General features: G+C 44.7%; 1 protein-coding gene across 2 annotated transcripts; it reads right to left on the bottom strand.

Moving 5' to 3' along the window:
• Positions 1 to 915: 915 nt before the first annotated feature.
• LOC147894826 (uncharacterized) lies at positions 916 to 23,433 on the bottom strand. Of its 2 annotated transcripts, none has more exons than XM_087385121.1 (3): positions 23,142 to 23,426; positions 22,928 to 23,047; positions 916 to 1,339 (listed from the first exon to the last, which is right to left on the bottom strand). In XM_087385121.1, the coding sequence occupies exons 1-3, from the start codon at positions 23,296 to 23,298 to the stop codon at positions 1,107 to 1,109; spliced, it is 510 nt and encodes a 169-aa protein (XP_087241247.1). In that variant the 5' UTR covers positions 23,299 to 23,426; the 3' UTR covers positions 916 to 1,106. The 2 variants fall into 2 exon arrangements, with proteins under 2 accessions (XP_087241247.1, XP_087241248.1); XM_087385122.1 differs by having other exon boundaries at positions 1,200 to 1,339; positions 22,915 to 23,047; positions 23,142 to 23,433.
• Between the last annotated feature and the right edge of the window lie 4,102 nt (positions 23,434 to 27,535).

Below are 27,535 nucleotides of genomic sequence, written 5' to 3'. Positions count from 1 at the left end.
CTTCTCTTCTCGTGAGCGTTTGTGGAGTAGCTTTACCCATATCCACACAAAGAAGAGAAATCGTCTGCGAACGCAACGGGCCAATAATCTTGTCTTTGTTAATGCAAACTTGCGTTTGCTTAACAAGATGAGACACGAGTATACGCATGACAAATATATCGGATTTCATAGCCCAGATGATGCCCACTCACCTGATGATGATGATTTGTTAGTAGAGGAGAATGATGATGATGAGGAGCCATGAATCATGAATCATTTTTCCATTTTGTAACTTGTTATAGGATTTATAAATTACCCCACCTTGCGTAATTGAAATTTGCATTGTGTGATTGGTTGAACAATGAAACTTGAATCTTCAAAGTTACAATCAATATTAATGGTACTAGGTAGAGCTATAGCTTATTGTGCACTTTTTTTGAAGGTAGAGCACTCTAAATGTGTGTATGCGTTACTCTAAACCCCCTTTTGTAAACCCCCTTGATGACGTGGTGTTTCCCCGTTTCATCCCCTCTCAAAAATCCCGAAACGTTTCCGTTTCCCCGTTTCCCGTAACTATGCTTCCAAGTAATAAAGAAATACTGAAAGGGGCACCAAGGGATTGGGGCCAATCTGTGTTCTTGTCCTTGAGTAGGAGCACTCTAGCTCCCACTTCGTATTTGAAATATTTGGTGAAGCTATATCAGCTCCCAAGCCTAATTGCACCTGCGTAAGATCTTACCCAGCATATGATGTGACTATCCCACTGTGGTACTTCCCTTATAATTCCAATATATAATGCCTCTTGAACAACAATCAAAAGTTAGGCGTACAATGCATGAACATGACTACCACTGTGCTCATACTGATTTTTTAATTTCAACAATGGATGACTTCAAATTAACCATCACAGCCTTAGCAATGTGCCAAAGCTAGGATAATGAGCTCATGCAAAGTTTACTTCTGCAGACACAAAAAACAGCGGTGAGCAGATTTAATGCCCAAAAGTACAAGATTTGTTTATGATGAGTGTCTAGTTTTTGTGCAGGCCTAAAGCTTTAGTTAACTCAAGTAGGAAGAATCTAACAACACCACAATACTCAAGTGGGTTTAAAAAGCTATTCAATTTCTCAAGGAGAATCAGGCTGCAAGCATTTGTTCCTCACAAAATCCCTTGAGAGGAGATAACAATCAGGGGGATCAATACGCCTGTAATAATTCTGTATGGTTTCCTGTATTTTGAAGTTGAATCTCTCATAAAACTCAAGGGCTTCCTCATTGTTGATTTGTACATGCAAATAAGCTTCACGAATCTCATCATTTCCCTCACAAAGATCCACAATCTCTTTCATTAGCTTTGAGCCTGCAAGAGAAGCCAGGTCAAGTTCACAAAATTTTGAAGTGTGCAAGAAAGCCTTTGCAACATATAGTCCAAACATTGAAAGAAGAATAAAGAGGGAACATGTTTGCATGCACCAAACGCATTATATGTATACAGATGTCAGTGTGCCTGCACCTTTCTGGAATCATAAATGAATGAATCTACTGAATGTCCCATCTTGACAAAGCCTCAGCTTTGTGTCAACATGTTGCTCAAGGAAGTAATTTCATAGCATCGGCAAACTAATTTAACACCTAAAATTATCCTTTGTCTCACAATGAAAAAGTAGAATAAATATTAAAACCTTATTCTAGAACTTCCAAAAGATAGAAAAAAGGCATAGCAACCAAATGGTTGTCAAAGCAACTATGCAACAGCCACTCACTGTTCAGAATAGACAGGGATGTGCAGTATCTGAAATTGATTGACCAGAACCAAACCATCACTCTATCTTGTCAAGGACACAATCAGCCCATAAACAAGCCTAGTTTCTCAAACTAATGATGTAAATGAGTTTTAATGAAATGTATAGTAAAGATGTAATAGGTAACTACCTGAATTATTCCAAAATCACTGAATCTGACCTCTGACAATTGCGCTTGCCAGGAAGGGCGTTTGGCTAAGAATTACGACAAAGGCAACCAATTTGACTGAGATTCCCCTCTTCTCTATCTCCTCCTCTCTTCCTTCCCTCCATAAAAGCTCAAAGTTTCCTTGCTTTTAATTTGAGTTACCCTCTCCATCCTAGATCGGCGTAATGGCTTCGCCATCAGCTGATTCAACACCGGCCAGGAAGATCATTTATTTCTCAGAAGACTGGCTCAGATTATGTGGGCCATCGCTTGAGGCTCTCCCTACTGCTCTCCCTCCTAGCTCCCTCCCCCCCCCGCTAGCTCTTGCTTGTCCCCTCCCCGACTTTCTATCGCCACCCCCTCCTCCTTCCACGCCTTCTCCCTGCCCCTTGGCACTCCAACCCCCTCTGCCCATTGGGCCCCTGAGCATGCCTCCCCCCCCCTCCCCGCCTCTTCAGCTGGCTGCTGTTTGTGGAACAGCAGCTGCCTGTTCTGCGGCTCCCCTGCTGAGGCTGCTGGCCCAGCAGCTCGTGGGGACTTTCTTGCCCTTCCCCCTACTCGCAGGTGCCCTCGAAAAGCAGTCAGGTGGCCTTTTCTCTGCCACTCCTGCCGCAGCTGTGGCTAGCTGTGGGTCTTTCTCCAGCCCCTTACTAGCTTTGAGCCAACTCTACTAGCTTTGCTGCAGTTCTGCAGGCCTGTGGTTTCTTGGGGCGGTTGCACATTCTAGTAGAACCCCGTCGTCGTCCCCTTTCCATCCCTTTTCCCCTTCTTTCAACCCCCCGTCACCTCTTCCATCTTCCCGCTCCAGCGAGGGCAGGCAGCTTTATTGTTTTGATTCTTGGGACCATAATCCTAGTGATGACCATTCTTCTGGTCTGGTTAGAGGGACTATTTTCCCGGAAGACAACCAGTAGGTGAAGATTTCCATTAAGTCCCTCTAGAGTCGAGTAAGTGCGGGCCGTATTGTTGGCCTTACACCTACCGGTAGCCAGGTTCGTGATTCGGGTTTGAGGGTGACCACATTCAAGAGGTCACCATCTATGGAGAGGTGTCTTTCTTCTCCATTTAAGCTCCCCCAACACTACCCAGACCTTGGTGGAGCGGTCCCATTTTCCTTGGCCTGCATTTCATGTTCTTCATTCCATGGTATCATGGCTTTACAATTGAAGATATGGGCATGACAGACAACGTGCAACAATTCCCAGCGACACAGGGCTTTTGTAAGAGTATCACTCCATCTTGTCCTCGATAGGAGGTTGCTTTGGTACAATTGATGGAGTCCCCACCGACTACAACAGCCTCAGTTTGTGCAGACAATGGGGTGTCATGGCTCATATGATTGCACAGTACCCAGAGACACTGCCCAAGAGATCCTTCTTTTTGACTTTGGATGGGGGTGAGCTTCGTTAGAGGGGGGTTTGAGGTTTCTAGCCTACCAAGACAGTGGCAAATGGGGCACTTGGAAGCCCTCGAGGGGGCAGGGCAGGCCCCCACTACACAGAATCAAAGATGCCGTGCATGCTGACGACAGCAGGCAAGCATGGGATCCCCCCACACCCTCTCAGGGGATTCAGTAGCAAAGAGTCCCCCTCAGGACATCCCTAAATCATTGTTACTAGGGAATAGCGTTTTGACATCCGAAACATCAGGAACACCATTCCAGATAGAGGACTTACACACTAACACCTCGAATGTCCCTGGAATGTTTCTAGACAAGGAGTTACCGGGTTTCGGCATTCCAAAACAGCATTCCTTAAATCTGGTGTTCCTATAGCATTCCAGACCTAAATCTAGTGTTCCTAAAGCTGAAATGGGAAACATAGAGCTGCTCAAAGTGGTTTTCTTTTCATATTTTAGTATATTTCCATGTGATTTACATAAGACGAGGCGTTCCTGTTCTGCTGCTGCAGTACGAACAGCCACCATCCACACGTGTCACTTGCTACACTTGTGCATTTAATGCCTTGCTGCCGCAGTACGGACAGTAACCGGCCACAGGTGTGACCTGTACGGAGCATTTAAGGCCTGTATGGAGCATTTAAGGCAGCTGCCTTGCTGTACGGACCTGTTGCTGCAGTACGGAGCACCTCTCGGGATCTGTTGCAGCATTTCGGAGCACCTGAAGGAGCCAGCTTGCACAGTTGGGAGCGTCCCGCTGCATTTGGGACCCATATATCAACCGACTTGGTGTTTTGAAGCTTGCTGCCCTTTGGAGACCTCTTCTTAAGCCCTTTTGCTCTCATTTACTGTTCCTTTACCTCGGGCTGCGAGCTTATCTCCTCAGGTTGCTGCTGCTCCCATTTTGAGGCCTTCTCCTGCTGGGAGCTTCCACTTCAGCTCTTGACAATTGTGGAGCATATACCCTTGCTGTAATTCCATTTTCCAGCTTCTTTTGGTTTCCTTGATTGCCTTTTTCTGTCCATTTCACCTCTCCTACAAGGGTGACTACCTGTGCTCGAGTTTGGAGTCATTTTCTTGCTGTAATTTTGGTCTACATCACTTGGTAAGCTCCTACTGCATTGATTCCTTTCATTTCCAGCAAAACAGTCCTTTCTTTGGTTCCTTGGCATTGTGGAAAGGCCTCGTGTTGCCTTTTTGGGAGTCTTTTTGCAGCAGGTACACCTTGTGACAGCCACACATTTGCAGTGAAAAGCTTTGAAGCTTGTGCAATAAATCGCCTTTTTGATTTGGAAGATTGCACTCCTCTCATTTGCATTGTTAGTTGGTGCCTTTGCCTTGCATTTTTGCACTATGGCTGGCAATAAGGATGATTTGTTTGGGATGCTTGGGTCCGAGGACAAACTTGATGGCATAAATTACCCCATGTGGGCTTATATGATGAGGCATGTCTTGGTTGCCAAGAATCTATGGTATATTGTTACAGGCACTGAGGTCAGACCCACTAGACCAGGCTTCTAGTACATCTGGTGCTGCCTCAGGCTCATCTGGTGATGGGTCTAATTCTACTTCTGGTGTAACTGCCTCTTCCACTGCAAGTACTCTGCCTCCTACTCAAGAGCAAATTCAGTGGGATGGATTGTTGGAGAATAGGAGGGAATGAATCACTCAAACCTCCACCCAAGATCTCTCCCACTCTTCTCCTACAAGGGTGACTACCTGTGCTCGAGTTTGGAGTCATTTTCTTGCTGTAATTTTGGTCTACATCACTTGGTAAGCTCCTACTGCATTGATTCCTTTCATTTCCAGCAAAACAGTCCTTTCTTTGGTTCCTTGGCATTGTGGAAAGGCCTCGTGTTGCCTTTTTGGGAGTCTTTTTGCAGCAGGTACACCTTGTGACAGCCACACATTTGCGGTGAAAAGCTTTGAAGCTTGTGCAATAAATCGCCTTTTTGATTTGGAAGATTGCACTCCTCTCATTTGCATTGTTATTTGGTGCCTTTGCCTTGCATTTTTACACTATGGTTGGCAATAAGGATGATTTGTTTGGGATGCTTGGGTCCGAGGACAAACTTGATGGCATAAATTACCCCATGTGGGCTTATATGATCAGGCATGTCTTGGTTGCCAAGAATCTATGGTATATTGTTACAGACACTGAGGTCAGACCCACTAAACCAGGCTTCTGGTACATCTGGTGCTGCCTCAGGCTCATCTGGTGATGGGTCTAATGCTAATTCTGGTGTAGCTGCCTCTTCCACTGCAAGTACTCTGCCTCCTACTCGAGCAAATTCAGTGGGATGGATTGTTGGAGAATAGGAGGGAATGAATCACTCAAACCTCCACCCAAGATCTCTCCCACTCTTCTCTACACTCAACTCAGATAACTGATCACAGATGCAATTAACACTCACTCAGAGATAACTTAAACGGAGAGAGAGAAAGAGTATATTCATCCACCGGAAGGTGGGCAGAAACTGGCTCCAAGGGAGCAATACAAAACTCAAGGAAGTGCTGAGGAAAACTGATGGAACTCTCTCTGTCAAACTGAACCAGCTCTGAGTGCACAGGACAGCCTAGGAAGGAGGCTTTTTGTCCTGCACTGGATGCTGGAATGACCGAAGGAGTGGGCCTTTTATAGGCACTGCCCAGGCCCTTTAGGTTGGCCGACCAGCAGGGTCAGTACCCTGTCTGGTGGCCGACCAGATTGCCCTGGAAATCCGACCAGGGTTGGCCCTGGTCGGTGGCCCTGGTTGGGCCGACTGGGCCTGCCACAGGCCCCTATAAAAGGGTGCCTTGTGCAGCCAGTCCATGGGGCTGTAGACGCCTCCAAGGGAGGCACAAGGCCCCCCATATTTCTCTGCTGTTGCAGGCAGCAACCAGCCCGTGTGCTGGTTGCCTATGATGTCAGCCTGGGTCTCTCTCTTTCCCAGCCCTCCTACCTCTCACTGCCCCTTGTCCCCTCAAATCGGGGGCTCACAGGTGGGTACAATGAGTTTTTAACACCCCCCCTCAATGTCACAACTGTGGGCCAATCCCCATGCGTTTGATGAGGTACTCCATCTGTTCTCGAGGGAGTGCCTTCGTGAAGAGGTCGGACAAATTATCGGCGGTCGGGCAGTAGATAAGCTCGATCACGTCATCGATGATGAGCTCACGAACAAAGTGGTAATGAACTTCGATGTGCTTGGTCCGCGCATGGTACACTGGATTCTTGGCAATGGCTATGCGACTCTGATTGTCGCACATCAGCACTGTTATGTCCTCCTGACACACGTCCATGTCCTCCAGAATCCACCTCAACCACAATGTCTCACAAGCTGCTGTACACGCGGCTCTGTACTCTGCCTCTGTAGATGAAAGGGCCACTGTGGGTTGCTTCTTACTCAGCCAAGAGATGGCACCAGATGCAAGTAAGAAACAATACCCTGTTGTCGATCTTCTGGTGTCAGCATCACCCGCCCAATCACTGTCACAGAACCCGCCTAGTTCGATGCCTTTGGTGTAGGTGATCCCATAGGTGTAAGTACCCTTTAGATACCTCAGCACTCGTAAACCTGCATCCCAATGACTCTTCCTGGGAGAAGCAGAGAACTGGCATAATAGCCCAACTGCATAACAAATATCAGGTCGAGTATTGGTAAGGTAAAGCAAACTTCCTACCAATCGTCGATACAATGGAGTATCGATCGGGTGAGATGTGTCGTGAACACTTAGCTTGAGCCCGACCTCCATGGGAGTTAATGCTGTCCTGCAATCCTCCATCTGAAATCTCTTCAGGAGTTCTCTGCAATATTTCTCCTGTGAAATGAAGATCCTGTCTTTGGCTTGCTTTACTTCAATCCCAAGGAAGTAATGTAATAACCCAAGGTCAGTCATCTCAAACTCAGACATGAGTAGCTCCTTGACCTGTGAAATCTTCTTGACATGATCACATGTCAAGATAAGATCATCAACATAGAGGATGAGTACCAGTCGCAATCCCTTCTCAATGAACAAGTAAAGGTTTGCCTCAGAAGGACTCCAACGTAGCCCTATCTTCTGAAAGAATACATCAATCCTTTGGTACCAAGCCCTGGGGGCCTGTTTCTATAACGCCTTCTTCAACCTGCACACCTTTAATGGGGACCCTGGATCTTGAAAGCCCGGTGGCTGCTCCACGTATACCTCCTCCTCCAGGGTTCCATTAAGGAATGCGGACTTCACATCTAGTTGAAAAATAGGCCACTGGAATTGGGTAGCAAGAGCAATCACTGTCCGGATAGTAACCATGCGGGCTGTGGGAGTAAAAGTTTCATCAAAATCCAAGCCTTCGGTTTAGGTCGGTGATGGGGACTGCGATCTTTACCAAGTCCTTGATATGTTTCCTGTATGCCTGGCAAATGCCCATAAACATCCCGAACCTCTTGAGTTGTGGTAGGCACCTCCCACTCACGATATCTTTTACCTTGGCTGGGTCTAGGCGATATCTTTCACCTTGGTTGGGTCCAGGCGAACACCTATCAGAGTGATGATGTACCCCAAGTAATGTACCTCCTCCAAGAAGACGTTGCTTTTCTTCGCGTTGATGTACAACTAATTGTCCTTTAGGAGCTAAAGAACTTGCTGAACATGCTTCACATGCTGTGTTGGATCCTTTGAAAATATCAAAATGCCATCTAAGAACACAAAGAAACTCTTACTGATCATTCTAGTCTTACAAAGGTATATTTTTCTATCACCTTAGCGGACATGCAAATTTTTTGAATTTTCGTCCAAGTGGTGATCAACTGTTCAGCCCCAACAGCTAAACTTATTCTCAACAAAAAAATCTAAATTTGTATGATTGGACTTATTCTAGTCTTACAAAGGTATATCCTCGAGAAGAGCGAGCGTAAATTTTTCTAGCCTCATTTAGGCAATGATGTTCATCGCTATGTATTTCATTGCTAGCTGTGTCAGCAAGTGAAGATATCCCACAAGAAGCTACCAGGATTACTCCAGGCCCTTGAGATTCCAGATCAGCCTTTTGAGTAGATGAGCATGGATTTTGTTACAGACCTTCCACCAGCTATTGGTACCAGGAACACCATGTGCCTAACCATTGTGGACAGGTTTAACAAGTTTGTCATGCTTATTCCATGCAATGGTACCATCGACGCACATGACACAGCTTGTCTTTTTCTCAGATGGTGGTATCCAATGTGTGGCATGCCCCATGTCATTGTATCCGATAGGGATTCCAAATTCACTAGTCATTTTTGGAGAGCCCTGTTGAACAACTTTGGTACCAAACTTAGTTTCTCCAGCAATTTTCATCCGCAATTAGATGGCGAGACGGAAGTCTACAACCAGTTATCATTCGACATTCTGAAGTGCTATGTTGCAGATGCTCAGTCCTGCTGGGAACAGTATTTACCACCATATGTGGGTCCGGCACTTACCACAGTACCAGATATGGAGCAGCCTAAAATTGTTGATGAGACCGAGGTTGTTAAACCTGAGCAGATTCTACTTCATCGGTTCAATCAACAACTTTGGTACCAAATACCAAACTTAGTTTCTCCAGCAGTTTTCATCCGCAATCAGATGGCGAGACAGAAGTCTACAACCAGTTATCATTCGACATTCTGAAGTGCTATGTTGCAGATGCTCAGTCCCACTGGGAACAGTATTTACCACCATATGTGGGTCCACAGTACCAGATATGGAGCAGCCTAAAATTGTTGGTGAGGCCGAGGTTGTTAAACCTGAGCAGATTCTACTTCATCGGTTCAACAGGGTGACATGCAATTGACAACGCTTGTATGCAGTCAAGTTCAAGCATAGGGGCTCCCACGAAACACCATAGGTGGAAGAGGGTTTTTTCACAGATTATCCAGACCTCCTTGCAGCGTACAAGGCAGTTTTTCCCCTACCCTAGTTCGAGTTTTAGCAGAACGGGATGTCAAGGGCATCCACAAGCCCGTGGACATGCTGGACTGCCACACAGGTAGCCAGCTTAGCAGTAGCCACGCAGGCAGCCATGTCACAGCAGTCAGCCACGTGGACTGCTCTACAGCCCAGGGCAGACCTAGGTACAGGCAGCAGCACGGTGATGTCAGCACAGGTGCCACGTCACCAGTTGCCACGTGGCAGGTCGGGGATGCAACAGATCTCCAGTTGATAGAGCAGCAGCCTGAGTTGGCCATTCCCAGGCCCAAGGGGGCCTATAAAAGGCAGCCCCTTGGTCCCTCATTTCTCATCCACTTCTGGGTCTTCAGTGCTCAACTCAGCAGCCAGGATTCCCCTCAGCAGACCAGTAGGGTAGCCTTGGATCTACAGGGATCATCTAGTGGGGATCACCTCCTCTCTACAGTTCTACAGTTTTATAGTGAGGGTTTCATCCCTTCATACAGTTGTATTCAGCCCTTTTTGGGCATTCATACAGTCTGTTATATATTTCTTGTTCAAAGGCCCGCTATATTCTCTCACTCACATCCACAGCATCACTATTTGAGTGCATCATCTATTAGTTCAGTTAGTGTTGAGCAGGAGATAGAGTGAGTCAGTCTATCTCATGCTACACCTCAAGAACTCGGTCTAATTCCAAGTGGTGAGAATACAAAAAAGCCTCAGGGAATGAGGAAAAGAACAAGAGCAACAGCCTCAAGGTTTCAAAATCTAACTGAAACTAGTGTTGGAAAAATGAGTGATAAACTATGAATTTAGTTCATTGACCCACCCTTGGGATCATTTTGTGGTTAGGGTTATTAAAAGGTCACAAGAGTGGTAGTTAGACCTTAGGTCCTTGTGTTGGGAAACAGATCTATACTTTCCTGTAGCACAACAAAGCTAAAACAGTATGTAGATAAACCAATGTCCTCGCAATCATTAACAAAGTACGCAGGACATCTGGTAATGAAAATATTCCACGGTACAACACCCACTGTATCTCACTTCAAGGCATGTGCACACACAAGAAGACAGAAAACACTTGGAGATCAGGGAGAGAGAATACTCAATGTACAGCACAAAAGATCTCATAAATAGATATAGAAATTTGTACAAAAAATTCTACCAACACTTGCAGCCAACAATACGAACATAATGCACTGCCACGAGCCTTGTATGCTGCACCCTCTGGAGAGGATGTCCTCCAAACTGCTGCTTGCCTCCTGTCAGGCTTCAGTAGCTTGCTCTAGAGTGAGCTATTCAGGCTGCTCACTCCCATGGAGTTGTGCTCTCCTTCCTGCTGGAGGTATGCACCAAGGACTGCCCCAGATGGATGAGGGACTGCTCCTGACTGAACTGATTTGCGGCCCCCCCCCTCCCCCCCCCCCCCCCAAAAGGGGGGGCTCCTTTATAGGAGCTCAAGTGCTCCCCCAGATTGCCCACTGGCCAGTCCGTAAAATCACAGATTAGGGTCTGCCGAACCAGTCTGAATGAACCGACCAACAGCCAGGTCTGCCAACCTTCTGCTCCCTTTTTCTGGCCGATATAAGACGCTCTGCTGGCACCTTGTGCTGGCTGTATGCAAGCCCATTTGCCCATTACATGGGTGTGTGCAGTCCAGGGAAGCCCCTAAAATAACAGCAAGAAGGATGTATGATTGCTCCCACATGGCAGCCTCTCTTAACCCCCTTAAGTGCCCATGTGACACAATCTACACCCAACATGCTGTAGGTGTCAAGCCTGTTGCACTCCTCATTTGGTGGCTAACAGGTGGGGCATTCACACACTGTGGCGCGACGGAAGCTGCTTCAGCTCTCATGCAGAAGCTTTCAGGAACGTATTGAAGATGTTGTCATCATCTGGTCCAAGAACCCGCACCTCCAGTATCTCAGGTCTAGATACACATCAACCGAATCCAGTTTGGAAGATTGGTACAATCACCGGTCCAAGTCACACTCACTCCGGAGTCTTCAAGATACCCAAGCACGTCCAGGGCCCCCGCAGAAACCAGACCCTGCAAATCCTGGTCTATTTCAACCCAATCAACCTCCAGCTGCATCTGTCACCTCGACCCTCAAAACCCGGAAAGTGAGAACCTTGTGACTGACCCATAGAGCTCTCCACCAACTGGTCCCATTCAGAAGCTCTAGAACGGCTTCCAGTTGCATCCAGAACCAAGCTCTCTTTGAGATCCACTCAAGTCTGAACCTGAGCCCGCCAAGGTAACCTGTGATCCCTCTTGTTTCGTATTCAGCTACATCTAATGGTCCAGTCTTGGAGAATTCTCTCTCTCGCCTACATTTTTCAGTATCTCAATCTCCATAGAGTTCGAGACACTACATCTTCATAAGACATCTAGATGGCTGTGAGACTTCCCCTTCTGTATGTCTGGAAAGCTTTCATTCTTTACCTGGACAAACACTTCGACTACAACATGAATAAATCCATAAAAATGCAAAGACAGAAAACATACCCTAGTCCGTTGTTTTTCTTGCCTTTAAAGGGAATCAGCCCAAAGAACCCTTCAGAACAGCCTCCTTTTGAATTTCTGGGCATTCACAACCGTGTTCCATACATTCCACATTTCCTCTGAACCTGGTCCACTACAACGTTGTTCTTAGTATTGTCTGAGCCAGGTGTTGTCCATCACCTAACAAAGAGCTCTGGATCCTTTGACCACCGCTCCTGGTTGCACATGCGTACAGTAATACGATCAATGAAACATATCTCAGGTCTAAGGGTGTAACCACCAAGAGTGCTCTTTCAACCATACTAGCTGAATTTGACTAATCTTCCCTTTTGGGCTCCTTCTCCTCTTTTGAGTCGTCTTCTTCTTCCTACAGTTTTGCACAAGATTTCTAGGCTGATCACAGTAATGTTATCTCTCTCTTTTTCGTAGTCATTGTCAAAAGAGTTGCCGTCCCCAGAAGAGTCCTTCTTATTCTGCTTACCCGTACCAGGTATGCCTTTACCCTTCCTTGCAGAAGCTGCAAGTACCTTCTCGTCACCATCAATATCCTGCAACTTTTACCTAGATAGACCGCCTTGAACATGATACCTCTGCGAGTGCTAGAGACCCTTGTTTATATGACCCTTGTTTATATGACAAACGTGTCTCATTCGTGTACTGCATGTGCATGCATGATAGGTTGCAATGCAAAGTGTTGGAGCAACCAGTGGCTGCATGCATTTATGCATGTAGGGGTACTAGTATGCATGCACACATGCAACGCAGCATGTGAAAGCACGCATGTAAACGTGCATCCTCTGGTACCAATACTTTCCGTTTTCCTTTAGTAACAGCCAACTTTCATCCTAAAAGTACTTTGCAGGGAGATAAATTCTTGTGGAGTGCCCCACAGGGCAAAAAACTCACGTGGCTTGCATGCAAAGCCCTGCGCTACAGCCACTTCAGCACACATGCAACCTATGCATGCACCCAACTTTCCCTCTTTGTGTCTTAGCCTTTCAAGCTGCTAACAGCCCACTACCGAGTTGATCTCTACCCATTCTATTTCGCCTATTTCATCAGCTTGTGATGGACCCCTTTGTGGCAATTGATCAACTTGTTCACTCTCTCTACTCTAGCCAAGCTACTACATCTCTAGCTTGCTTCAGGCCTACCAACTTTGAGCACATATCTCTCTCTCTTGGATAAGGAGAAAAGTGTTGTGACGTACTATCCTTCATGTCCTCTTCCTTGTGTCCTTTCCCTTGCGAAAAATCTCCAGCCTATCATCAATATGGATCAAACTCCTGGCGATGGACCTCAGCAAATTAATAGTCCTGGACCTTCTTCCCCACCTCAGGTGTAGATAGTTCAGATTGATGCTCAAATCTTGCAAAGCCTATTCTCTTAGATGCAAACTATGCAGCAACAATTATTTTTATTGCAACAAACCCAGAAGGCACAACGTGTGCATAATGATACGGGAGGCACACTGCCCTTGTGGATATGTATCTCCGAGGGAAGGCCTTTTCATGGTGGCAAGATTGAAGGTGAAGCCTTCTAGAAGCACCTACTACTTGGGCGGCGGCGTATCAGGCCTTCACATCAGAATTTTTATTGGAGCCCGATAAATTTAATAACTTTCAGAAGAGCTAGACCTTGAATGGGAAGCCTTTGGATCCATTTATCCAGGAGTTTGGGAAATTTTCTTTTGAATTTCCTGAATTTAGTCAGCAAACATTGTGCTTATTCTTCGTTTGTACTTTACCAAAAGATTATTAGAATGAGATCAGGAGAAATAAGCTAGAGACGCTTGATCAGACTATCCACTTTGTGAAGGTCTCTTGCGACACACAAGGATATTGGGTCTTCGCCGGCTAGACAAAGTGGGAAGCCTAAACAGAAAAATAACCGTAAGAATTGCCGAGCCAACAACTCCAAGCGTGAAAAGGCTATTTCTGGTAAGCAGACATTGGGGCCTCTTGCCAAGAAGCCTCGGACCGACTCTCTATTGCAGGCTGAAGCTTGGGCAATGGGACTCTGCTTCAAATGCGGCAAACCGCGTCATATGTCGAACGCGTGTTCTTTGAGTTCACGGTAGAGCAGAGGCAAAGTAGCTGATTGAGCCTTGTACTCCGGGTAATCCTTGTCACATTGCTATTTTGGATGCCTTGTCTTCTGATATGAATTGTGAGAAATGTCATTTAAATGGTAATGTGTGTGGACCCTATGACTTAATCAGCTTGGTGGGTTGAGTAGATGGGTGCAATTCATATTTCCTTTGATGATGGTAGTACTCACAATTTCATAGATGCTTCAAGTTGTGCATCCCAACAGCTCTTGGTAGCCACTGATATGTGGTCAGTGTTGCACACGGAGCTACAAGTTCTGGGAGGAGATGGTTCCAAATCTCAGATTTGAGATTCAAGACTACTCTGGGGACTGCTGTCCTTTCATGTGATGAGATTGGATAGGGTAGACATTTTGCTTGGGATGGAGTGGTTCTTTAGCAAGAGCCCTTTTGTAAATATTGATTATTAAAATCATATAATCCGGTAAAGCTGTTTGCTCTTCATGGAGATCTTCGAGGACCAATGGTGAAGATGGCATCACATACGATTTATGAAATCATGTGTTTATGATGGGCAATATTCCTGTTCTGCTTTGGAAATGTATCATTTATGCAATCCAGAGAGTGTAAGAGTTTTTGGTGTATTGACAAATTTGTAATGTATTTTGATAATAACTTGTGCTCTTTTTTTTAAAAGCACACCTTTGAAGCATTTCTCTATTGATAATGTGTTTGCTGTCCCACAAAACAGCAAAGGGGCTAAGATTGCAGTTAACTGTTTTAGATATGGAAATACTTAAGCCATGGATTTGGCTGCCCACATTGATGAGTCAATGGTGGGCGAGCATTGTGTAGATGGACTACCCGTTACTTGGTATATCTATGATGTAAATCACTCTGCTGATCTTATGCTGTAGCTACTGAGGTAGCTGACGTGATTAGCCGAAGCTCTTGGAGTGTGGATTCACCCGAGGCTCAACTAGTTCGTAACATTATGTTAAGGAACTTCCCATGGGTCTACCGCCTTGAGAAACATTGAGCATAGAATAAACTCGTGCTTGGTTCGCAGCCTGTGTTCAGTTTGAAAGAGGAGGATGAAATGGCACAACAACTTCAGGAATACCTCCGGCTGGGTCAAGTGCGGCCTACCAAGTCACCTTGGGATGTATCAGTGCTATTGGCTAAGAAGAAAGACTTTGATAGGTGTCTATGCGTGGACTATAAGGGTCTGAATCACTTGACGATAAAAACTATTATCTGTAACCTTGGATGGATAATCTCATTGATCGGCTCTGTGGAGCTAAGTATTTCAATAAGATGTTTTTGTATCACCAAAGAAAAATATTTGAGAAAGATGTCTTTAAAGCCACGTTGCACACACGATTCGGTTATTAAGAGTTCTTGGTGTTACCGTTTGGACTCACTAATGCATCGGCAACATTTTAGCAGATGATGACTGATTTATTTCGTCTATACCTAGGAAAGTTTGTTGTGGTCTTTTTGGATGACATCTTGATCTATAGCAAGAATTTCTTTGAGCATGGATGCCATTTGCGGATTGTAGACTAGGGCGAGCAATGGAAGCACAAGAGGTGAAGCAATGAAGACAAAATCGAGCTGCTGTAATGAATTGCTGCAATAGAGAAATGAGTACAAAGTACCCCCTATATGATGCAACCCTAGAACAAGGTGTCCTAGTGGTACTAACTGGTACATGTGCTAACTGCACCAAGTGCCCTAACTGCCCCTAACTAGGCCTACAAGGCACATACCAAGGAATGAGTGGCACCTATGGATAGCCCATAGAATGGCCTACAAAACCCCCTCCATGGTATGAGCTGAACCATCCTGGACACGTCTCAAAATACCTGAAGAACTAATATTATGGTTGCATATGTTCATCATATAGGGATATAGTAACCTATGACTGAACGGAGCATAATAGATCAAGTCATAAAAGGTACTACATTCAAAGCTTGCCTGAAAGCTTCAAACTTAGGTCGAGGAAGAGCCTTCGTAAAGATTTGCCAAGTTGTCTTCAGTGCGAACATAAGACAAGTGAATATCACCTGCTAATAATCTATCTCTGACATAGTGATAATGAACCTCAATATGCTTTGTGCGGGCATGGAGAACTGGATTCCGTGCAACACTCTAACTAGCAGTGAAGATGACAGTCTGACATGCATGAAGATCTGTAAGCAACTTCCGGAGCCAAACACACTTCACTGTAGTTGTAAAAGCTACTCTGTACTCCGCCTGCCTCACAGCTAGAAGTAGCAACTGTAGTCTGCTTCTTGCTGAACCAAGAGATGCATGAAGTACCAAGCATGAAACAATTGCCACTATGTGACACATGGGTGTCGGTACAGCCAGCCCAATTACTTTCAGTGGATCCATGCATGACAAGTGAAGAATTGGCCTCATAAAGAAGGTCCAAATGCTGAGTGCCTTTGTGGTACCTGAATAGATGCTTCACGGCATGTCAATGGTGTGTAGAGGGGCTGTGCATATATCTGCTCAACTGTGAGATAGCACACTAAAGATCGGGTTTGGTATGGCATAAATAAGTCAAACAACCAACTGCCTGCTATTAGAGAGTGACATCACATGCACCATTGCCATCCTCATATGAGAAATGAAAACCAGGCTCTAATGGTGTGGAGATTGGCTTGCAATCCTCAAATTGAAAACTACAATCCTCAAACTGAAAACACTGCAAAAGCTGTCCAATATACTTGGATTGTAACATCAAAATACCCTCCTCACTCTTAGAAAATTGAGTGACCAAATAATAATGCAAAAGACCAAGATCAAACATAGCAAATGTCTTCTGCAAGGTAAGCTTAAAACTTGCAATGTGCTCAGCATGTGTCCCAGTCACAAGCATGTCATGGATGTAAAGGGTAGCCTCTGTAGGGCTGTTCTAATGTTTCCTTGAATACCAAGCCTGTTTCAATCCAAAGAGGGCTTTCTTTAACCAGCATACCTTCCTTTCAGAACGTGCAACCTCAAAGGCAAGAGGTTGGGTAACATAGACTTCCTCTTGCAAGTGCCCATGAAGAAAAGCTGTCTTAATAACAAGCTGATGTACCTCCCACTGAAAGTGGGCAGCAAAGGCAATAACAATCCTGACGGTAGTGATTCTGGAAGTGGGGGCAAAAGTCTCCTCAAAGTCAATGCTTTGCTGCTGTGCATAGCCCTTAGTAACAAGACGGGCTTTGTAACGGTCCACTGAACCATCAGCTTTCCGTTTAATCTTGTATACCCACTTAGTCCCAATGGCATTCTTGCTAGGAGGCAAGTCACACAACTCCCAAGTGTTATTCGGATGGAATCCAATTCAGCTTGCATGGCCTGCAACCAACATTCATTTTCAAAGGCATCCTTATGGCATGTTGTAGCAACCGAATTAGCATGTTCTTTCCTAACAGCAGCTCTAGTACGGGCTGGCATAGGAGCATCTTGTTTGCTGTCTTTAGAGTGTCAAGGAGCCAACGGGAAAGCCTTTTGGGCTCCTGAATTTCAGCTCTCTCTTGGTCAATGGCCATGTGAACAGCATCCTGATCAATCTGAGGCATATCAGGCTGTAAATCATGCTGATTTTCAGACTGCACATGTGGCTGTAAATGACCACTAGGAGGAGAAGTAATCTCAGATGTGGCATCATCATGGGGGTCTGACTGAAACAAAGGCATCAAGCTGTCAAAGATATCTGTGGCATCAACTGTGGGCTGTTTTTGACAGTCCAGCAAAGGCATAGATGATGATTTCATGATGTTGCAGATATTGGGGGATTTTACTATTTTGTTACTTTCATTGATGACTTTACCAGATAATTTTACTATTTTGTTACTTTCATTGATGACTTTACCAGATATACTTGAATTTTTGTGTTGAAATCCAAATATGAAGTCTTTGCATGTTTCAGACATTCATTGCCATGGTAGAGAATGAAAGCGGGCTGAAAATTGCCCACATAAATACAGACAGGGGGGGTGAATACATGTCAAAGGAATTTGCTGATTTTTGGGCCTCACGTGGAATACATCATCAATGCACTGTGCATTATACTCCCCAGCAGAATTCTGTGGCTGAAAAAAAGAATAGATCAGCCGTGGAGATGGCCAAGTGTATATTAAATGACCGACCAGGTCAATCTGGTCGGCCAGGAAGGAGCCTTTGTTTTTATTTTATTTTTTATTTTTTATTTTTGACCTCCGAACCGGGGCTCTTTGACAGGGCTTTGGTTGTGGAATTTTTCCCTGACGGAGAGTCACCTGTGGTGTTGTTACCTGTAGCCAGGCAATCTCCAATTCTAGAGGACAGGATAAACTGGTGTAAAAGTCCGATCACACCCCCTCTCAATGTCCAATGTAGACAGGAGAAGCAAAGAGGTGTTCCATGAGTGATCTATCTTCTTCATCAGCCTTTTTTTTTTTAAATAAAAAATAAAAAAAATAAAAAGGGTTTTCATTTAGATGGAGATGCCTACAAAGTAGGTTTTCATCTTCACTAAATGCCCAGATGATGGTACAAAAAAAAAATACTTGAAGGAGTGCCCTCGCAGGGGATTTGTTCACTTCCTTAAGTACACAAAAAACTGCTAAGAAGGAGGAGGTAAACCAATCCCCAACCGTGGGCAGAGATGCTCAAGAGTAGGGCGATTAACCGGCTTGGTAAGAATATCAGCATGATTATCGGCAGCTGGAACATAGATCAATCGAATAGTACCTAATTCCACTTGCTCGCGAGTAAAATGAAAGTGAACACCGACATGTTTGGTGCGGTTGGAAAAAATGGGATTGCCGGCGAGAGCGATGGCACTTTTGTTGTCGACGTAGAGGATCGTTGGTTCAGTACAAGGAAAGTGTAGCTCTGCCAAAAACTGTCGGAGATATATGGCCTCTATGGTACAATCATACAAGGCCCGGTATTCAGCCTCAGTAGAAGAACCAGCAACAGTTTCTTGTTTACGGCTAGACCAAGAAACAGGTGCCGAGCCAAACGAGAAAATATAGCCGCCATGAGAACGAAAATTGTCCGGGTCACCAGCCCAGTCGGAATCAGTGTATCCCTATAGGGTTAGTCCTGGTCTGAAATGTAAACCATAAGAGTAAGTACCACGTATGAACCGCAAGATACGAATACATGCATGCCAATGAGTGAGCTTGGGTTCATTAAAATACTGATTGAGAATAGAAACGGAGTAAGCAAGATCAGGACGAGTGTGAAGGAGCCAGAGGAGTTTGCCAACAACCTGTCGATAGAGATGTTCATCAAAGGGAGGAGACTCCAAGTCTTTTGAGAGCTTTACTGTGGGATCTAAGGGAGTGGCAGCAAGCTTAGGCTCATGAGGAATGATTTGATCAAGGAGTTGAAGAGCATATTTCTGTTGAGAAACAAAAATACCACTAGAATGTTGAGCAACTTCCATGCCTAAGAAATAGGAGAGCAGACCGAGATCAGTCATTTCAAAAGTGGTGCTGAGTTGAGTTTTAATGAATTGAAGTGTAGTGGGAGTAGAGCCTAAAAGCAAAAGATCATCTACATAGAGTAAAATAAAGCAGACCCCCTCTGACGGGGAGTAGAATGAAAACCATTAGTTTTGAGGAAGGTGTCTATCCGGTGGAACCATGATCGAGGTGCTTGTTTAAGCCCATAAAGAGCTTTGCGGAGACAGAAAACCTTATTTTCATGGCCAGGAGGAGAAAAACCGGGTGGGGGAGTCACATAGACTTCTTCATCAAGATAGCCATTGAGAAAGGCACTCTTGACATCCATTTGATAGATAGACCAGTGGTGATGAGCAGCTAGGGCGAGAAGAAGACGAAAGGAAGTTAATCGAGCAGTAGGGGCAAAGGTTTCCTCATAATCGATACCATGTTTTTGGCGGAATCCTTGCACTACTAAGCGAGCTTTGTACTTGTCCAGTGTTCCATCGGCTTTGAGTTTTGTTCGGAAGATCCACTTGGTTCCGATGACCTTTTTGTGAGTAGGTCGATTGACCAAGATCCAGGTCTGATTGCGATCAATACTTTCAAGCTCCTGTTCCATGGCACGATGCCACGCAGGATTTTTAACTGCTTCCTGCCAAGTGGCAGGTTCAGAATGTATGATATAGGCCGTGGTAAAAAAAGAGGCAGTGGTAGTAGAAGAAGTTGTTCGAGTAGAGCGGCGAGGACTGGATGGAGGAAGTTCTACAGGAATAATCCCGGAATCCTTCATAGTTTGGCGATACCAGTGTGGTAGCAGGTCGTGAGGAGAAGCGAGAAGAGCGAGCACAAATCTAAATTTGTATGATTGGACTTCAAAGGTTTGAAGATTTGGAGCATCATACAGTTGAAGGACACGGGTGCCCTTGTGAGATTGAAGGGCATCACCACGAACTCATGCTAGGCTTTCTCTATGCAGAAGGCCGTCTTCTTGATATCTGACTCATGAATCCAGATCCGGTGATACCCACTCTTCAGATCAATCTATGAGAACATCTTGGCTCCGTTCAGGCGCGCTCCAAGATGTAGTCAATCCTCGGCATGGGGAACCTGCTCTTGATTGAACTTACCCCCGTGATCTGAAATTTTGAGATCCAAACCCTGGTTTGATAGTCCGGACGAACTTCGAACTGGTGCCACCACCGGTCTCCCAAGATGATGTCCACTGCTTGAGTTGGTGCTACCTCTGAAAGTACGGGTATCTGCACATCCTCCTATCTTCAGAGCGGTTGCTAAGGCCACCTTGTTGCTCTCCGCCTACTGTCTTATGAATGCCCCATTCAAGGTGATGGTATCTGAGGAGGTGAGAGTAACCTTGGCTTGTTGAGCGGCTTTGGTAGAAATAATGTCCTCGGAACATCCTAAATTTGCAAAAATAAGGACTTTCGGGCTGCCGATCTGGCCGTAGAACTAGAACATAGTGGGAAACTATTGAGGGTCCCCCTCCTGGTGATCTTAGATCTCCTCTATAACCACTAAGGTGGTCTTGGCTGGAGTCAAAGCTATAGAAGAACCACCTGACGTGGCTCCATCTGCCTGAAGCTTCTTAAAATGCGGGCAATCCTGCTCATGGAAATAGAAGCAACGGTTTTATTTGGCATAGGTAGCTCAGGATGTTGCGTCCAAGTACCCTCCATAGTCATTGTTGTCTTTCGTCGTCTAGTTTTTCTTCTCTTGCCCCGTGCTAGATTTCTTCCCTCCATCAAGAGCGGTGGAATCCAGGGGCTTCTTACTGTTGACCTTTTTGGGTCCTTGACCCTTATGCATGAGCTCAAAGTTCTGAGCCATAGTCCCGTGGCTGAAAACTACGGACGTACTACTAGATGTCTAATCGCAGCCCATGAAGGAACTTGCTCGGCTTTTGATTGTCCTCCAACTGCAACTGTACGAACACCTGAGTGAATTTAATGGCATAATGATTCATTGACTCGGTGTCCCCTTAGGGAGCTTGTAGAACTGACTCTGAAGCCTATCCAGGTGCTGGGGTGATAGGAACAGTGATTGGAGATCTTTCACGTATTCCATCTAGCTGTAAAGAGGGGTCTCCTCGTCTGCATCATAGTGGCCTTTCTATCACTTGAGCCACCGCGTGACTGCCTCACTTGTAAGGTGCATGGATGCTAGGATGCAACGCTCGTTATCGTTTGTAGGCATCATTGATAAAAAACTTTTGAATTGATTGAGTGACAAAGTCAACACTAAGGGTTCCTACTGACCATCGTACCGTGTGAAGTTGAGCTTCCCAAAAAGGAACGCTTGAATGGAGATGGAAGTCTCCTTTCCCCCCCTGGTCGAAGTAGAGAAATGAGGAGCTACCAGACCCCTTCTTCCTTCTCTTCTTGAGCGGTACACTCCCGGTCTTCCTTCTCTTCTCGAGTGGTACATTCTCTGAGCTCCCTAGCCTCCTAAGCCTTGCGGTCCTAGAGTTCGTTGGCTTCTCGAACCTCCCGATTGCGGTCTTCTTTTGCCTCCTGAGCTGCCCTATCGCGCTCTCTAGTGGCGTGCTCACGATCTTCCCGCATTTCCTAAAGCTGGGTCATGAGGGTGGAGAGCCTCGGACTGTTCTTTTGCATCTACATCATAGCCTGCAACATGGCTGTCATGGCAAACATGGAAGTATCTGCAAGATTATGTGGTGGTGGGGGGTTGGAACCTGATCCATCCTTCCCTCCTCTTTTGGACTGCTCACTAGCGCTCATGGTGTCCTTACTCGATCTTGTTTGGACCATAAATAGTGAGGGCTGTCCCTAAACTAACCCTCCGTATCTCAAGAAAGAAAACTAAAGCTTTTATAACAATGTGGCGGGAGATAGACTAACTCACTCTCTCTCTCCTGCTCAACACTGACTAAATTGACAGGTGATGCACTCAATACACAAGTGATGCTGTGGATATACGTGAGAGAATCTGAGGGAGAGAATATAGCCGGCCTCCGAAGAGGAAATATGTAACTGAATGTATGAATGCCCAAAAGGCTGAATACAACTGTATGAAGGGATGAAACCCTCACTACAAAACTGTAATAGAAACTAGAACTATAGAGAGGAGGTGAATCCCCACTAGATGATCCCTGTAGATCCAAGGCTACCCTGCTAGTCTGCTGAGGGGAATCCTGGCTGCTGAGCTGAGGCACTGAAGGCCTAGAAGCGGATAAGAAATGAGGGACCAAGGGGCTGCCTTTTATAGGCCTGGATATGGCCGACTGAAACTGCTGCTGCACCGACTGGAGATCTGCTGCATCACCGACATGCTGCTGGGCCCCGTCCTGCCACATGGCTGCACCACGTGGCTATTGACGTCAACCGGTGATATGGCACCTATGCGGACGTCAGTGTTGCTGCCTGTACCTGGGTCTGCCCTGGGCTGTACAGCAGTCCACGTGGCTGCCTGCATGGCTAAATTGCCTCACATTTGCTTTCCTGTCCGGGATAACCAACAACAGCCATGGTTTTATAATATTTGAGGAGACAGTCTACTTGTCACAACGATCTCAGGCTCCCATCTCATGAAATGAAAACACATAATAGTGACCCACACTGTCAGTGTTGTTTGGCCCAAAGTTTACACGAGTGTAAATCCAATCTAACCACTGTACACGTCAACTTGATAACCAAATACAATGTTTCAGGATTACAAAAAACTCTTCTACTGGACAATACCGAACGAAATCACCTATTCCTGATCTCCGATAAGGAGCAAGTACACCCAATGTCATGATGTACAGTCGTTTTCCTCCAAAGGTTCTCTCAATGCGGCATGTAACGGATCCAACACAGGTATTCCCATAGTACGCTGAGCACATGCACAGATGGCATAAGAAATCAAGCAAAAGACAAGCCCCTGTATTCTACCAAGAATTTTCTAAGAGTCGTGAAGACCACCCTACCTAGCTTGGAAAACGCTCCGGAAGCTAAAGCGGAAGCGTAGTCTTTATCATGGTATTTGATTGGAAATAAGACAGCGTTTAGTTTTTTGAGCTGCCACAAATTCTCCTCTCGGAGGTTCACCAAAGACACCTCATGCTCCTGAGGTTCAATCGCCATGCAAAAGTCTTGCAAATCATATGCCAGATTTAATCTAGGGAGCCTTAATGATATGCAAAGGCAAAGAAAGGGGTTTGCGCGGGGACCATGGACCTCCCCTAGTACAAAGAAATGTCACATCAATAATAGAGAAGTCTCCAGGGTCAATGAGATTCTAGGGGGAAAACATCCATCCTTATTTCCCTCCCTTTTTCCCTCCATGACATTTGTTGGATAGTCTATGTGTACAATGTGCATGTACATTTATTGGTCCACCACCTTAATGAACGAATGAAATCATAGACATGAGACATGCTGCTTCATCAGGTCCCAATCCTCCCTAAAAATGTCAAGGGTAGTGCTTTTCTATTGAATTGGTGAGAGTCAAAGACACGCTTTTTTAGGATTGAAACCCAACAAATACATAAACTCGCATGAGCTCTAAGCTTTCTCTCTAATAACATATAAGTCTGTCAGAGGTGTTATCATCCATCGATCTTATATTCACCATGGTTATCTCGTTGATTTCCCAATGCTCCCTCAGCGTCAAGATTAAGTATCAAAGGAGAAGGGTGGTTAGCTTCTCGAAACATTACTTTTCTTCACACTCACACTTTGTGTGTGGGTGTGTGTGTATACATACATATACACACATGTACGTAAATTTGTGTGTATGTACATGCATACGTACACAGTACATGTGTACGTATGAGTATCATGCGTACATGTGTGTGTGTATGTGTGTGTGTGTGTGTGTGTGTGTACATATAGAAGCTGCCAAGGTAAAATTATGATCCAAGTGTGTCTAGGGTGGCCTCCCAACCTATGATACCTACCCCCAATGCTTTCAGCTTCTACTTGTGACCTCTGCCACCATCAAAGGCCTCAGTTCAAGCATTTTTCCATGTTGTGTCGTCCTTTTCTTACCCAACCTATTCTTGAATTGCATACTCTAGTGTGGCTATACTTGCTCCCCCCGACCTACTCTTGAATTGCATGTAGCCTAACATTAGTTTCATACATCAATACCTCCTCCCCAACTTGGTATTGGTTTGTGTGCAGCATTGTAACAGTCTCCATATCTCGTTTTTTAGCCTAACAGTCGTTACTACTTTGCATCCTCTCCATCTCTCATTTTCTTTATGGCCTATTGCTTGGGGTTTGGGTGTTTGTGTGGGTTAGCCTACTCTCTATTTGTTGTAGGTATTCTCTCTACAATCCTGGCCGGTTTGCTCCATGTTTATATCATTGTTCTCTAGATACCCTCGCTAGTCACTTTTCTGTGTGCTATCCTTCCACTAAGTTTATTCCTCCTTTCATACACACTTCTTTCGCCTTTTTTCCTCAACCCTTAACCTCTTTTTATCTCTCTCATTACGAGTTCATGATAGTGGCCTTTTTGTAGCTTTCACCTCTTTATATATGCACTTATTGGGTCTCCCTTTCACACTACTTGAGGTTTTCTATTTGACGAGATGGCTGTCCTCAGTATGATAAGACTTACATGAATAAGAAGCATGCTTTAATTAAAGGCTTATGGATATTTGGAAGAAATTAAAGCCTATGCTTTCAAGGTATACTTTTCAACATAATGCCCATTCTCCATATCAGGCAAGATTGGACCGATGGTACACGGTAAATGTGCAAAAATATGATGTTTTTACTTACCAAATGTGGGTGGATTTTTCTTTCCCTCATTATGATTATGCTCCTTATGGCTACAGTTGTCTTTTCATGAGATGCAGCATGACAGATTGCCAGATAAAAGACTCCTTATAGTTAATAATGGTCATTTGGAGCACGATGAGTATAAGTAAATGGTTTATGGTGCCATCACACCTATTTGGGAATAGTGCCAAATTGATATTGATTATGTTGGATGCAGTCTATAACTTGTGAGTATGGAAAGAATTACATGCATGACTTACAAAAAGCAATTGTTGATGCTAAATTCGATTGTCAAAATTCGATGCAACTCAGTCATGTCCCCGCGATTCAACTAAGCCTAAGCTTGCATGTTAATGTCAAGCTAAGCATCTGCTCTACAGAGTAATTACCATATGAAAATTGCAAAATGGGAAACTAAGGCCAGGCAAAAGACATTCTTGGATAAAGGTTGTTCCTCTAAATTTAGAAATCTACCGTATAAGAGGCAAGCCCAAAATATTTGCTAGGTTTTGACATTTCATGGTTGTTAACTTCCTCATGGGTGCACCTTGGTCACACCTGTGCCACTCACTTTTTCCAATAGTTTGGGAATCTATGATGTCTTTTGTAGGAGGCTTTGTTGGCACGGCAGAAGCTAAAACATGTCTCTCCCATTATCACTCCTGCCCAAGCTTTGCAGCTTGAGGTACCCTTCACAGAAAGGGAGCTAACTGATGCATTAAAATCATGTGGCAAATGGAAGTTTCTAGGTTGGGATGGTCTTATGGTAGAGTTCTTTCTTGCATATTGGGGTGTCAACAAGCCTATTTTATTGTGTATGGTTAATTATGTTTGGCAAAAGCAGCAAATGCTAGATGCTTGAAAGAAAGGTTTGGTCCAAAGAAGCATCTTTATGTATCATTTGCTGAGTAGAGACCTATTACACTCATGCCAATCATTTATAAGGTGGTTGCCAAAATGATGGTCAATAGAATTAAGGATTTTTTGCATGATATTCTACATCCTACCCAATATGTCGTCATACTTCGTAGACATATCATGAATAATGTTGCCAATGCTGGAATATACAAAGTACACTAGAGAAGCTCTAATTTTGCTATAGGTTAGACATCGCTAAAGAATTTGATATTGTACAATGGGACCTTATCTCCCAAACCATGCAATGCTTGGAATTTGGGGGGAAAGTGCAACATATTATTTATTGGATGTACTATAACAGTAATGCTACCTACAATTTTGTCTAGGGTCATTTCTAATCAGTGGACTTTGCATTGCTTTATGCAATAGCTACTTATCTAATGCTTTAATTTATATATCATCTTGTGGCTACTGATGCCTTGCATGGTTTGGAGATACATGGAAGAAAGCCCACTATTGCACAAAATTATGTTGATGATTTTGTCTTAGTGCATTGATTTATGCAAAAGCTACTCATTCGATGCTTTGATATATAGATCATCTTATGGCTATTGATGCCTTGCATGGTTTGAAGATACATGGAAGAAAGCCCATGGTTGCACAAGCTTATGTTGATGATTCCTTACTCACTTCAAAGAATATTGAGAAGGATCTTTTGCAGCTTATGAGTGCTTTATCCTTGTATGGATTGGCTTTCCAAAATCAAAGCTTCTGCCTTTCCATACTAAAAACTAGCATTGCTCTCTTTGGCTTGGGGAGATTGTGTTACTCAATTAGCTTCTTAGGTAGGTAGCATTGTGGAATGAAAAGGAATTCTAGCTTGTGGTTGAGCCACGTGTCTAGGTAATAACCTTGGATTTACACTAATCCAAGGGTTATTGAATGTGGCAACTGCTTGTAAGAGGGGGCGATGGCCGCATCGCCTGCTTGCAATTCTCTTCGAATTCAATCCCTAGCCTTCTCCTTCACGATTACATCTGTGGGATCTTTGCCATCCCCACTAATTCACTTCGTATCCTCACTGGAACTCAAGAAATCACTCCTCATCTTTCCCTCCATGCTGACCCCAATGGCTTATTCCCTTTTTGCAACCTACTCCTCCATCTTCTAGGCAGTAAAGGGGGCTTTGGATCCCTTCTCAAAGGCATTGGTACCAAAGTTGGCGAGAAAAAGACCAAAAATTTTGATGCCTTTCAGGATATTATTTGTATGCAAACTTTGCTAGGTGAATATGGAAAAGAAAGCCAAAAACGCTATAGTGGTAAGTTGGGGGTGTGATTTTTTGGTGAGCTTTTTGTCATGAGCTTTTTTTCAATTAAGGCGAAGGAAAGAGAGCTTGAAAAGGTAGCAAATGCCTTTTTAAAGAAACATATGAAACGGAAAGAAAAGGACTCCAAGGAGATAGAGAAGAGCGATGGAAGAGGCATTGCAAGATGTAGATTGGAGAATTTTATGGGTTGGTGGTTGGCGCCACGGTCTGGCTTAATGCAATCTTTGTTGGGTAAGTTCCAATCTCTCTTCGTGTCTTTGAACTCTGTGGATTCATACTCAGAATCACTAGCTCTTAGATCTTGGGCCGAAGATATAACCTAACGCGTCCTGTCGCGGATTCAGGCCAATCTCTGGAGCATCTATGAATCCAGTAAGGTCAATCAGACCAATGGTGGCAGCC

This window comes from Dipteris shenzhenensis, chromosome 14 (genome assembly GCF_047967505.1).
Source record: "Dipteris shenzhenensis isolate YYH24624 ecotype China chromosome 14, Dip_SZ_1.0, whole genome shotgun sequence".
Taxonomy (NCBI): domain Eukaryota; kingdom Viridiplantae; phylum Streptophyta; class Polypodiopsida; order Gleicheniales; family Dipteridaceae; genus Dipteris; species Dipteris shenzhenensis.
The sequence above is the reverse complement of the archived record's forward strand: the minus strand, read 5'-3'. Positions and strand labels throughout refer to the sequence as shown.

Excerpts from the sequence above, each read along its gene's own strand:
- LOC147894826 (XM_087385121.1), bottom strand. The coding sequence starts at position 23,298 with ATGGCGATTGAACCTCAGGAGCATGAGGTGTCTTTGGTGAACCTCCGA. Across the intron at positions 23,048-23,141 it reads CGGAGCGTTTTCCAAGCTAG|CGTACTATGGGAATACCTGT; the intron begins GTAGGGTGGTCT and ends GCATGTGCTCAG. Across the intron at positions 1,340-22,927 it reads TTATCGGAGATCAGGAATAG|GCTCAAAGCTAATGAAAGAG; the intron begins GTGATTTCGTTC and ends CTTCTCTTGCAG.